The sequence below is a fragment of the Mustela putorius genome, unplaced genomic scaffold (genome assembly GCF_011764305.1).
Source record: "Mustela putorius furo isolate JIRA1106 unplaced genomic scaffold, ASM1176430v1.1 tig00003923_pilon_pilon_pilon, whole genome shotgun sequence".
NCBI lineage: Eukaryota > Metazoa > Chordata > Mammalia > Carnivora > Mustelidae > Mustela > Mustela putorius.
In genome coordinates this window covers 9,243,600-9,257,488 of record NW_025422068.1, presented here as the reverse complement: position 1 = coordinate 9,257,488, position 13,889 = coordinate 9,243,600, and the positions used below count along the sequence as shown (strand labels likewise).

The following is a 13,889-nucleotide window of genomic DNA, read 5'->3' as shown; positions in this document are numbered from 1 at the left end:
GCCAAGAAGGATGCAGATCATTTGTGCTTTTTCTTAGGTCTTTGTATATAGACAGATAAATCACTTTTGAGCCAAGTGACAAGAGCACAATCCAGACTTCCCATAACTGATGTTCACATACATCGGTTCATACATTTGATACAACATGTCATTTAATACCTTTCAGAACTTGATAGAAAGTGCAGTTTCCAGAAATTGTAGGCAGAGACATGACATAAGGCAAGTGTTGATTTTATTCCAACCATTTATGCATGGGAAGCTGTGCTCTCTCTCCAACTAGGGTGAAAGCAGTGTGAATGCGGGCCTACTCCATCCCATTTCTCTCTCCTGTAGAACTGGAGCTCTCCCTATCATACAGCAAGGGTCCAATAAATACTGACTAAATAAATCATATAACCAGAGAAGGAATGTTGGCAATTAGACCAGCAACATCAGGTGAGGCTGGAGAGATGTGGGACACAAGAGCTCCAGGCTCTGCTCCAGGACGGACCCTGGTAACTCCCTCAGCACAATCACAGATCATGATGACGGTCAATATCATACCCGGCATCCAATCATCCCACCACACCAACGACAACATGGAGATTAGGAACCTTAATCCCCAAACACTCAGATGCAGCATGGCACAGCCTACTACCCGAACTCTGTTTTCTGGCATTTTCCACTCTGTCACATCACAGATGGTTCTCCAACATCTTGTGCCATTTTAACCAATCCCCCAAATATATATTCAGAATAATCAAAGGATAAGATGGGTCTGCTCTAAATTACAACCTAGATCTGTCAACTCTCAGTCCTCTGATGAAGGCAAAAGAGGCCAGAGAGTTCTGAGGAAGGACATGGCTAGCCCTCTTCAGGGAATGTGCATCTGTGCCCACACTCCAGCTGGGTCTTGAGCTAACCTGGAAGATTCCCAACAGGAAAAGCTCTTACGTCTCTGACCTACAATATGAATGCAATCCTCTTTCTTTCCACTTTAGCCCCTAGGGTAGGTGATTTGTTTGTCATCTTCAGAACAGGGACAAATTCCCTGTGGATTGCCTGTAATCAGGAGTGTTGGGCATTCACTTTGGTGGGGACCATAAAATCCCTCCAATAGTAGGGACAGTGTTCCAGCCTAGAGGATAAGAGAACCGGCCGTGCTGCCCCGGACCCCAGGTATTGTCCCTGTGCCCCAGAGCAGTGAGATTTGTGTAGGCTGCTACCCATAAGTCCACAAGCATACTTCCCAGACTTGTGCATCGTTAACTGTAATTATCCATGGAGTGATCACACTTGCCATCTGACCCAGCTACTTCATAGGGCTGCAGATAGGTAAGTCAGGTCATGTATAGGGAAGGTCTTTATACATTTGAGTCAATATAACTCTTTTTCTTTGGAGATCTAATTTTTTTATTTGAGGGAGGGAGAGCAAGCACAGGGAGAAGCAGAGATAGAGAAACATGCAGACTCCCCACTGAGCACAGAGCCCAATGCAGAGCTCAATCCCATAGCTTAGAGATCATGACCTGAGCCAAAATCAGAAGTCAAGACATTCAACCCCGATTGAACCACCCAAGTGCCCCTGAATCACCCTAACTTTTTCAGATGTTATTGAATCACAGCTTGAGAATGCTATCAGCTAACCCCATTAGAAACAACAAAGTGCAAAATGTAGTCACACTGGTAACTCATACGACAGCTCTATGCCCTGGGCTCAAGCAACTGCAGATCCCCCGTTCCCAAACCAGGACCTCACCTTCTGCACAATGGCACAATTGTCTACTTCAAACGACACTCCACAGTCCCACAGATAAGACCTTGGCGTCACCCTAAATTCCTAATCTATAGAAATTTTTAACCAAAGGATTCAAAGAGAAGCAAGCTATTCTGGGAAGGAGCAGGTGCCCCCCCACTGAGGGAGAGCATGTAGTGGGAGCGCTCTCACTTCCAGAGGTGCTCCTGGCCAGTTTCTCCTGTAGGTGGGAGGCTGCAGCAGTCCATTCCACCTGCCACAGCCCTGTTTCCCTTGATCCTGTTCCAGGTAGGGCAGTCACGGAATCTGCCGCCAGTCCCGGAGGAGAGAAGTGAAGGCCAGACTGCAATCTAGGGAAGGAACTGAGATCAGCACAGGCAGCCAGGTGGGACCCAGGGAAGCTGGAACAGAGGAGAAGCTCAGACACAGATACCCTCAATGTGAGGTTATCAGATTCACATGTGGTGTTACATGACCTTTCATATAACAGCTCCTCTAAGGGAGGGGAGTGTCTGGCCTCTGGGTGTCCCTCTGTCAGCATTCTGCATGACATCTAATAAGGTTCTGAGGAAAGGATGTAACAGCAATGGGGAACTGCTGCCCACAGACTTCCACGTAACATGGAAGGACTGTGCCAGGCACTTTCAGTCACCCTCTCTCTCGTCCTCCCAGGCCATCTGCATTGTTCGGAGAGGGAAAAGGAGAACAAGCAGTCAAATCCACTTCAAGACAAAAGGTGAGCCAGATCATCAGTGTCACCCATCTTGCCCAGTGAGCAGCAGAGAATTCTAGAGAATGGGACATGGGCCTGCATGGTGCAAAGTCCTACACAAACAGAATGGATTTTTTGATGTTTCCATTTAAGGCTCCTGAGCCAAACACTAGGCAATGTGGAATTTTAAAGAAAATATTGAGGAGAGGGCGCCTGGGTGGCTCAGTGGGTTAAAGCCTCTGCCTTCGGCTCAGGTCATGATCCCAGGGTCCTGGGATCGAGCCCCACATCGGGGTCTCTGCTCCTCAGAGAGCCTGCTTCCTCCTCTCTCTCTCTCTCTCTCTGCCTGCCTCTCTGCCTACTTTTGATATCTCTCTCTGTGTCAAATAAATAAAATCTTTAAAAAAAAAAAAAAAAGAAAGAAAGAAAATATTGAGGAGGATGTCTTTATTGTCTTACGGTTCCTAGTATTCTCCCAACACACCAGGCGACTGCCTTCGACTCAGGTCATGATTCTGGAGTCCCCCATCGGGCTCCCTGCTTGATGGGTCTCCTTCTCCTGCTGACCTCTCTCCTCTTGTGTTCCCTCTCTCTCTCAAATAACAGATAAATAAAATCTTTTAAAAAATATTGGCGGACATGAACAACTCTGCACCTAAAATCAGATCCCCATAAGCAGCTAAACTTTGTGCAAATTCTTCATCCTAGCTTTCAAAAAATCCTTCAGAATTTAGACTTCCTGGGGATAACGCAATCTTGAGAAATTATAGCTTTTAGAAGATATGAGAGAGGACGGCACATGGAAAGTGCGTAGACTTGCCCAGAGTGATTCCAGGGGCAGGAACAGGAGACAACCACGGTGATGAAAATCAGCTAACACAGGACATCCTGGAGAGGAATGCCACTAGCTCTGTGGCTCTGGGAGTATCACTTAATTCTGCTGTGCATCCCCTGCCTCATGTGGAACAGGGACATTTAGAAAATGACTGCAGAGGAGGGCTCTGAGGAATACCGGAGGCATCTGTGTACAGCACTAAGCACAAGGAGCACTTGGCAAGTATTAGCTGTTCACCTTCCCCAGCTGATTGCTGCTGGCCAAGAATGAGAGTCCAACGTCTCCAGGTCAGCTGATTTTCCAAGAAGAGGCAAAATCCAGATTTTATAGGAAATCCTTGATTTTTTAAAAGATTTATTTATGTATCTATTTGAGAGACAGAGGGAGAGAGAAAGAAGCAGACTTCCCGCTGAGCAGGGAGCCCAATGCGGGGCTCAATGCCAAGACCGCGGGATCATGACCGGAGCCAAAGGCAGATGCTTAACAGAGTGAGCCACCCAGGCCAGGCACCCCATGATCCTTGATTTTTAAAATGTCAGCAAATAGGAAATATCCTGTAGATCATTAAGGGTTTAAACCAAATAAATACACCTGCAGGCAGTGTCTGGTTTCCTCCTCTGGTCTACAGTGGTCACAGGTCCTGGATCACATGGACTGGATACATAATTACTCCTCATTTATATACTCCAGGAAATTCCTATTGACACAGAGCCAGGCTCAAGCCTGCCTGCCTTTCACTCTGCTCTTAGAAACACCTGCAGGGGTACTGGGGCGGGGCGGGGGCGGGGGGGGGGTGCTGAGTCAGTTAAGGGTCTGCCTGCAGCTCAGGTCATGATTCCGGGATCCTGGCTTTGAGCCCTATGTTAGGCTCCCTACTCAACCGGGAGTCTGCTTCTCCTCTGCATGAGCTCTCTCTCTCTCTCTCTCTCTCTCTCTTAAGTAAATAAAATCTTCAAAAAGGAAGAAACAAACAAACACCTGGAATTTATGCTATAAGCCAAAACTTTTTTTGCTAAATGCATTCATTAATCACAACAGAACATTTCTCATTCAGTGTGTTGTCCGCGTGTTTTCTATGGGTCAATTTTGGTATGCAGTACATTTGTGAAAGTTCATTCTTCCCTTTGACAGCTCTGTTGAGGACTGACCAGGTGCTGCGGATTGTTCCAGGCACTGGGCACACGACAGAGAATAGCGTCGACACAACCCTGTTCTCAGGAGGGAATGGTCTCATAGGGAAAACCCACCATAAACTAGTTCACAGTTGACATAACCTCCCACAGAGATTCAAAGGTGACAAATCACCACATGAAGGTCCAGGTGGAGAGAACACGGAGCCAAGAACAGCCCATGCAAAGGCCCTGTTCTGAGGCAGGTAAGGCACACAGTCCCAGGTGGCTGGCAGGACATGCAGTCAGATAAATAGGCAAGAACTAAGGTACCAAGTCCTTTCTAAAGAGGATATGCTGGCTGAATTGAGCTCGAAGATTCAGGACACTGCCCTCAGAATGCAGCACTGGAGGAACGAGGCGGGTCCTCTGTAGAAGGATGGGTGAGGCACAGGATCTGGGCTCAGACTGTGGGTTCCCAGTCTCCTCTGCCACTTCCCACCCATACGGTCGAGCAAACTACTCCATCTCAGGTATTTCACCCAAAAACCAGGAATCCTAAAAGTACCTATTTTGTGGCAATTAAGAGAGATCGTGCACATAGACTCCTTAGCACAGTTGCATGGAATATGTACTTGATCAAAAGCAGCAGTTACCATAGGTATAAAACTCTGGTCATGGGGTGCCTGGGGGCTCAGTGGGTTAAGCCTCTGCCTTCAGCTTGGTCACAATCTCAGGGTCCTGGGATCAAGCCCTGCATGGGGCTCTCTGCTCAGCGGGGAGCCTGCTCCCCACCCCCGTGCCTGCCACTCTGCCTACTTGTGATCTCTCTCTCTCTCTTTCTCTGTCAAATAAATAAATAAAATCTTTAAAAAAAAAAAAAAAAAAAACCTTTGGTCATGAATCTGATCACAAATGACCTCTGATCTCATTTCTTTCTAGAGTAAGACCAGGTTCTGCTGGGATTTTGTCCTCTCCCTTGTGTGTGCAGCCTGTCACCTCCCCAAGCCACAGTGGGATGTCCAGAGGGAAGGAAAACGGGACAGGAGTCACCGAGTTCCTCCTGCTTGGCATCACCAGGGACCCAGAGCAGCGTCAAGCCCTCTTCTGGCTCTTCCTATGTATGTACCTGGTCACCGTGGCTGGGAACACACTCATCATCCTGGTCATTGGCTCTGATCCCCGCCTGCACACCCCCATGTACTTCTTTCTCACCAATCTCTCCTTTGTTGACATCTGCTTCACCACTAACCTGATCCCCAAGCTGCTAGCCAGCCACGTGGCAGGAACATGGACTATCTCTTACCCCCACTGCCTGACCCAGATGTACTTCCTCATCTCCTTTGCCAACCTGGATACCTTCCTGCTGGCAGCCATGGCACTGGACCGTTATGTGGCCATCTGCCACCCCCTGCAGTACCATATCATCATCACCCCCCAGCTCTGTAGGGGACTGGCCACACTCACGTGGACATGTTCGGGCCTCATCTCCCTGGTCCACACACTCCTCATGGACAGACTGACCTTCTGCTCCTCCGCCCGGGAGATCCCCCACTTCTACTGCGACGCCTACCTGCTGATGAAGATTGCCTGTTCCGACACACGGGTCAATGAGCACGTGTTCCTGGGGGCCGTAGTCCTGTTCGTGGCCCCCTGTGCGCTCATTGTGGTCTCCTACCTCCGCATAGCTGCAGCCGTTCTCCACATCCCCTCTGCCCCAGGAAGGCGCAAGGCATTTTCCACGTGCAGCTCCCATCTATCCGTGGTCACCTTGTTCTATGGAACTGTCCTGGGAGTATATGTACGACCCCCCAACTCCTTCTCAGCCCAGGACACAGTAGCAACCATCATGTACACGGTGGTGACCCCCATGCTAAACCCCTTCATCTATAGCCTGAGGAACCAGGACATGAAGAAGGCTGTAAGAAGACTCTTTGGCAGGGGCTCCAAATCCTCTTAATGGTGGTGAGTACCAGGCTGCTATCTGGAGGGGGTCCAGGATATCAGGAAATGGAACACAGTTCTGCCATCAGCTCAACAACACCCACTTCCACACACTGACAGATTATTTTCTGAGAAGAAGCCTGAAATTAGAGGACTTTTCAATGCATTCTATCTCTGAGAAACTCAAATCCTTCCAGCTTTCTCCTCTACCATCTCTAGGTTGTGAGCTATCATCCCCATGCTTCTAAGATGGCTGCTGGGGCTCCATCCCTCTCTTCCTATCCCAGGCAAGCAGGAAGAAGACAGCATAGCCAAAAGACTCGCCACTTGCAAGGCCTTTCTCAGAAACCCCACACATCTGCTTCTGTTCATTTCTCAAAGTTGTCCCCTCAATTGCAAGGCAGGCTGGGTTCTCTTAGAAAGGAAAAAGGGAGGAATAACAGACAGACAGCAGGTAGTTGTGCAACAATACTCAAGACTTATTTTGCCACATTTTATAGATATGAAGCCACACAGTTATTTTAGGAAAATAAACCTGTTTTATACATTGGTCCCCTCTGGACAGGGACTGTGTGTCAGGAGAAACACCTGATATGCTCCCACACTGCTGAGGCTATGACATTAGCAGAAGGGTCCTCAATTCTCCTACAGATCAGAGAGAGGTCCCTCTGTGTGATGCACAGCAGTATGAGTGAAATTGAAAGGAGAGCTCATGGCATTCAGTTATTGTGAGACTTTAATTTTTCCCAAGGAGATGGTTTATATTTCATCTTGAATGTTTTTTGCATTGTTGAAAATTAATATTGGAAGTGTAAAAATTTATAAAAGGAAACCTCATTTAAAATGTCGTGGGGGGTTGGTGCGTCTGGGTGGCTCAGCCGGTCAAGCCGCTGACTTTTGATCTTAGCGCAGGTCTTGATCTCAATTTTGTGTGTTCAAGCCCCAGGCTCCGCTTCACACTGGGCACAGAGCCTATTTAAAAACGAAAAAAAAGAAGTCCGCAGACCAGCACGGGGGAGCTCTCACACCCTACACTCCTGGTCACTTGCAGCCCCTAGAACTTTAACTACTACTTTACTGCCCACTGGAGGAACAAAGATTTTCCTCCAGCCCCAGCAACAGCCCAGACAATGAGAGGCTGTCACAGCTCAGCCAATGAGAAGCCACCATGCTTCCAACTCCCAGTTTAACCCAATGAACTTTGTGTTTACAAGAGGCCCCCAACTCCCCATATTCTATATAGGACATCCTTCCTTTTCTTTGTTCTCCAGACTTGCCGATGGTTTTGCTATAGCTTGCTTATCCCAGATTGCAATTCTCTGTTAAACCCATTTTTGCTGGGAAACTAACCAGCAGTTTTATTTTTTAAAATTACAGGAGAAAATTCATATTGTTCAAACTTTGCACAATATTATATTGATATATGTGTGTGAGCACAAAATATTTTAAATAAATAAGACAGATTTAGAATACAGTAGCAACAGATAGGGTTTTTTGTTTTTTAAGATTTTATTTACTTGAGAGAGAGAGACATAGCGAGGGAGAGAGAGTGTGTAAGCAGGGTGAGGGAGAGGGACAATTGGACTCCAAGTTTAGGAGGGAACCTTACACTGCTAGATTAGGGGACCCAGAGATCATGACCTGAGCTGAAATTAAGAGTTCACGGCTTATCGCTTCTTGGCCTTTTGGCTAAGATCAAGTGAAGAGTCCACCACTTACCCCAGGTACCCCCACAACAGATCGGTTCTAAAAGAACAAGGCCTAGGGGCGCCTGGGTGGCCCAGTCAGTTAAGCATCTGCCTTCAGCTCAGTTCATGACCCTAGGGTCCTGGGATCAAGTCCTGCACTGGGCTACTGTTCAGTGGACAGTCTGCTTCTCTCCCCTTCCCTTTACCTGCTGTTCTGCCTACTTGTGATCTCTCTCTCTCTCTGTGTCAGATAAATAAATAAAATATTTTTAAAATAAATAAATAAAATAAAAAGCCAATGCCTAGAATATACAAATTATTGTGGGACCTGACTGCATGAGACTTCTTTACAGAAAAATTAATAGAATAAAAGTCTACCACAGAAGTGAAAGGATGAATGACAAGAAAGAACATGAGCAAATTACATGACGGAAGGTTATTACACCTACACACACACACACACACACGCACGCACATAAATAAAAGTGACAAAACACAGCAACAGTAACAAGAAAACATGGTCATCTTCCACTCTTGGCCTCTGTTCAAAGGGCTGTTCCATACCAATCTCCTTATCAAAACTTGGTCACACATAGTGTTCTCACCCAAACAGGCTTTCTCGTTCATTTCAAGATGGATGGGCCAAGAGTCTTCCACACTTTTAAATCCCCTTCCTTTTTGCTTAACAGTGACATCCATAGGTGATATAACTATCCCGCTTACAAGGCAAAACATGCTAATCCCTTCCCCAGAAAATGAGGTAAACTCCAAAGGTGTTTTCTCTCGATATCCCACAGCTTAAATACCATGATGTAAAATTAATAAATACACAAAGTCCGTATGTCTTATGTTACATGATAAGATAATAAGGAAATGAAGAGAACACAGATATTTCCTTAATATACGTGTGTGTATATATACAAACCTATTCGTCACAAAATAAGAAGGAAATACTCATGACGAGTATAAAAGTTCCACTTATTGGAAAGATCTCCTCACACCACTGTCCTTCAGGGACATCCCAGAGAGAGGCTGTAGTCCCTAGCTCTACACTTACAGGGGGTGCATGCCTATCACACAGAATCATCTGTAAAGAAGGCCAGAATATGAAAATTTATTGATGTAGGAAAGATGTTAGGATCCAAAGCCAAAGGCCAAGAAAGAATTCCTGAGACATCTTTGTTGGGAAAAGGTGGTTTTATTAAAGCACAGAATCAGGACCTGTGGGCAGAGACAGCTGTACTGGGGTCAAGAGGAGAGGTCCATCATATACTTTCAAGTTGGGAGGGAGTTAGGAATAGCTTGAGTCTCCAAAGAATTTTGGAAGCAAGGTTTCCAGGACTTCAGTGGGCTAACTGTTATTGGAAAAAGGCCATTCATTACCATCTAGTAAAACCTTAGTCGTAAGACCCTTCAGATGTCTATCAGTTGGCCATATGCTTTGAGGGTTTTGTCAACACGTACCTTGGGGGTTTAGAGATGAAAGGAAATTTCTAAAGAAATTTTTATATTTTAAAGTAGACTCACAGGGTCCTGGGGGTTGGGCTAAGATTGCCTTTTGCCCTTATCAAGTTGTCAGCATCAAGGACATTGTGTCCCTAGAGGAATGTCACTCTGCCTATTTCAGGGACTTGTCAGTGGGCTGTAGGTAATAAGGAAAGTTAATAATTTCTCTTCTGCCTTTGTTTCCCACATGACTTACTGTATTACAAAGATGACAAATCTAATTAGCAGAATGAAGAAGAGATTATTTAATAAAGATTCTTATCAAATTGGCTATCTAACGTTAAGTAAAAAGTGTTTATTTTTTATCTTATAACATTATTCTGGATGTGCTAAATACGGAAGAGTAAGAAATAAAACCAAAGAAGTCCTAGAACACAACAGAAGTGCAGATCTTTGGGGAAGGCCATTTTAAGCATGTCACCAAATCTGAAAGCATGAAAGAAAGGAATTGATCTAATGACATAAACATTTAAAAATGAAATGTTTATAAAATATTATAAGCTTAAACTCTGTGCCCTTTAAAGAATAATATTAGGGCACCTGGGGTGGGGCTCAGTCAATTGAGTGTTGGACTCTTGATTTCAGCTCAGGTCATGATCTCAGGGTTGTAAGATGGAGCCCCAAGTCTGCTTGTCCCTCTCCCTCTGCTCCTCCCCACATTCTCTCTCTCTTTAAAACAAATGCATGTTTTTTAAGGCTCTAAAAAAAATACTTCCATTGTCCCCTTAACTCAACCCTTAGTAATCACAATTCTACTTTGTCTCTAAACGTTTGATTATCCTAGGAACCTCATATAAGGGGAATGATACAATATTTGCCCTTTTGTGTCCAGCTTATTTGACAGAGCATGACATTGTCAGGTTCATCCACATTATGGCATGTCTCAAAATTCCATTCTTTTCAAGGCACAATCATTTCCCATTGCACATGTTTCCCACATTCATCTCTTTGGATGTCTGAATTGCCTCCACCTTTTGGCTATTTTGAATAATGCTGCTATGAACTCTGGTATCTTTTCCAGCCCTTACTTTCAGTTTTTAGGTGTACATCCCAAGAAGTGAAATTGATGGACTATTTGATAATTCTGCTTCATTTTTTGAGGAATCTCCCAAACTTTGGCACAGTGGCTGCACCATTTTATATTCCCACCAGCAGTGCACACAGCCTCCAATATCTCTCTGTACTGGCTAACACTTGACTCTCTGCCATTGGATTTTGTCAGTGGCCAGTGGCCAAACCTGGTGTTTGGGACCCCCAGAGCCAGGTGCTCTTGCCCTCTGGTTGCAGCAGTATTTCACCGTCATTTGGGGTTTCTTGGTGTTTTTGTTTTTTGGAGTTTTGTTTGTGTTTCCCCAAGAGAATTTCATATATTTTTCCTTTTAAGATTAAGTGATGAATACAGCTAACAATATCTGACCAAGTTCAGACCACAAAAGGAGGCAGTCCTTTTAAGGTCATCCTTAAGGCAAACTGAAGCAGTGACAATAATCCCTAGAAACTGGCTTGGCATCAAGCTAAAGCCAATGCCAAATTAATTGATGTATATATTCAATATTCATTCAACAAATGTTAACTGACCACTGACTATGTGCCAGGCATTGTGCTGGACACTGAAACTGCAGGGTTGTTTTTTTTTTCCTTCTCTGAGAATTGTATTTGTCGCCAAAAGTTCTCAACAATGAATTTTTTTTCTTTTCTTTTTTCTTTTTTTTTTTTTCAACAAGATAGAAAGCATTGATGACTAAGGGGTGACTACAAAAAGAATCAGATAATTTTTTTCTTTCTGGAGTAGAATTTGGTGTCATCACTTGTACAAAACCTGGTGCTCACTCATCTCACTGTAGTTTTGACTCAAATTTCCCTAATGACTGGTGATGTTGATCATCTTTTTATGTGCTCATTAGCCATGTGTACACCTTCTCTGGAGAAATGTCTACTCAAGTGCTCTGCAATTTCTGAAGTGGGAATGTGTGTTTGTTGTTGTTGGGTTGTAGAGTTTCTATATATTCTGAATATCAATCCCTTATCCAATATGTCATTTTAAATATTTTCTCCCACTCTGGGGATTGCTTTTTTGTTCTCTCAACAGTATCCTTGAAAGCACAAAAGTTTAATTTTGAAGAAGTCCAATTTATTTTTTTCCCTTCACTACCCGGGCTTTGGTGTCATATCCATGAAATCACTGCCAAATCCAATGTTGTAAAGCTTTTCCTCTATATTTTACTCTAATAGCTTTATAATTTAAGGTCTTATATTTAGGTTTTTGGTCCATTTTGAGTTAACTTTTATATATGGTGTGAGGTAAGGGTCCCATCTCATTCTTTTGCATGTAGATATCTAGTGTCTCAGCACCCTCTGATGAAAATATTGTCCTTCCTCCATTGATCTTCACTCTGCTGCAGAAAATCATTTGACCATATACTTGAGGGTTTATGTCTGGACTCTATTCCATTGTACAATGCCACTGTCTTTATGCCACTAAAACACTGTTTTGATTACTGTACCTTGCAGTAAGTTTTTAAATCAGGAAGTATGAGCCTGCCAATTTTTTAAGACATTTTGGCTATTTGATATCCCTTGATATGAATTTTAGGATGGACTCTTCTATTTTGGGAAGAAAAAAAAAAGCAGCCCCTGGATGTTGATTAAATTGCACTGAATCTGTAGATCACTTTGGGTAGTACTTATATCCTAACTCTATTAAGTCTTCTGTCCACACACAAGATGCCTTACATATATTTATATCTTGTCTAATTACCTTCACCAATGTTTTATATTTTTCCATGTACAAATCTTCCACCTTCCTGGATAAGTTTGTTTCTAAGTACTTTATTTTTTCAATGATACTGTAAGTTGAGTTTTTAATTTTGTTTTTGGATTGTTCGTTGTTAGTAAATAGAAACTCAGTTGATCTTTACATGCTGACTTTCAATTCTGCAACACTGCTGAATTTTTAATAGTTTCGGTGGAATCCTCAGGGCCTTCTATATAGAAGATTGCCTCATCTGTGAACAAAGAAAATTTTACTTCTTCCTTTCCAGTTTGGATGTTGTTTATTTCTTTTTCTTGTTTAATTGCTCTGTCTAGGACTTCCAGTCCTAGCACTATATTGAATAAAAGTGGCAAAAATGGGCATCTTTGGGGCACCTGGGTGGCTCAGTGGGTTAAGCCTCTGCTTTCAGCTCAGGTCATGATCTCAGGGTCCTGGGATTGATCCCCGCATCGGGGGTCTCAGCTCAGTGGGGAGCCTACTTTCTCCTCTCTCTCTCTCTGCCTGCCTCTCTGCCTACTTATGATCTCTGTCAAATAAATTTTTTTAAAAAATCTTTTTAAAAAATGGGCATCTTTGTCTTGTTCCTAATCATAGGAGAAAAGCTTTTGGTTGTTCACCATTGAGCACGATATTGTTTGTGTTTTTTTCATTGATGTGATTTCATTAATGACATTTTCTTCTATTCCTACTTTGTTCACTATTTTTCCCCTATCATGAAGGGGTGTTGAATTTTGTCAAATGCATTTCCTTTATCAACTGTGATAATCATGTGGTTTATTATACTGGCTGATTTTCATATGAAATTAATACTGCTTGGCTATGGTGTCTAATCATTTCAATATCCTACTGAAGTTGGTCTATTATTTATTGAGGTCTTGCATTTACTCTTATAAGGAATATTGGTTTGTAGTTTTCTTATATTGTTTTTGATTTTTCTATCACAGTAGTGCTAGCCTTATAATATGAGGTTGGAAGTACTCCATCCTTTTCATTTTTTACAAGGCTTTGATAGGATTGGTGTGTTAATTCTTTTAAACAGTTGGTTATATTCACTGGTGAAGCCATTTGGTCCAGGGTTTTTCTTTGTTAGGAAGTTTTGGTCACTGATTTCATCTCCTTATTATAAGTCTGTTAAGATTGATTTCTTATTCAGTTTTGGTGGGCATTATCTTTCTAGGGATTAGACTGTTGATTAGGTTATCCAGTTTATTGGTGAACAATTGTTTGCAGTATTGTATTATAATCCTTATTAGTAAAATCAGTAGTAATATCCCCATTTTTTTTTTTACTTTTTCCCCCATTTTCATTTCTGATTTTAGTATTTGAGTCTTCCTTCTTTCTTTCATAGTCAATCTAACTAAAGATTATTCAGTTGTATTGCTCCTTTCAAAGAACAAATTTGGGAACATTGATTTTCTCTACTGTTTCTCTGCTCTCTATTTATGTCCAACCTCATCCTCTCTATTTCTTTTCTTCTGCTAATTCTGGGTTTAAATTGTTCTGCTTTCCTTAAAGTAAAAAGTTGTTATTTTAAGATCTTTCTTCCATTTTTTAAAGATTTTATTTATTTATTTATTTGACAGAGAA

At 43.1% G+C, this 13,889-nt stretch overlaps 1 protein-coding gene across 1 annotated transcript; it reads left to right on the top strand.

Annotated features, from left to right (window-relative positions):
* The first annotated feature begins 5,409 nt into the window (after window positions 1-5,409).
* On the top strand, window positions 5,410-6,351 carry LOC101686478 (olfactory receptor 1361-like). The gene has a single exon (XM_004759027.1). It carries the CDS (start codon window positions 5,410-5,412, stop codon window positions 6,349-6,351), a length of 942 nt encoding a protein of 313 aa, XP_004759084.1.
* Window positions 6,352-13,889: the final 7,538 nt, after the last annotated feature.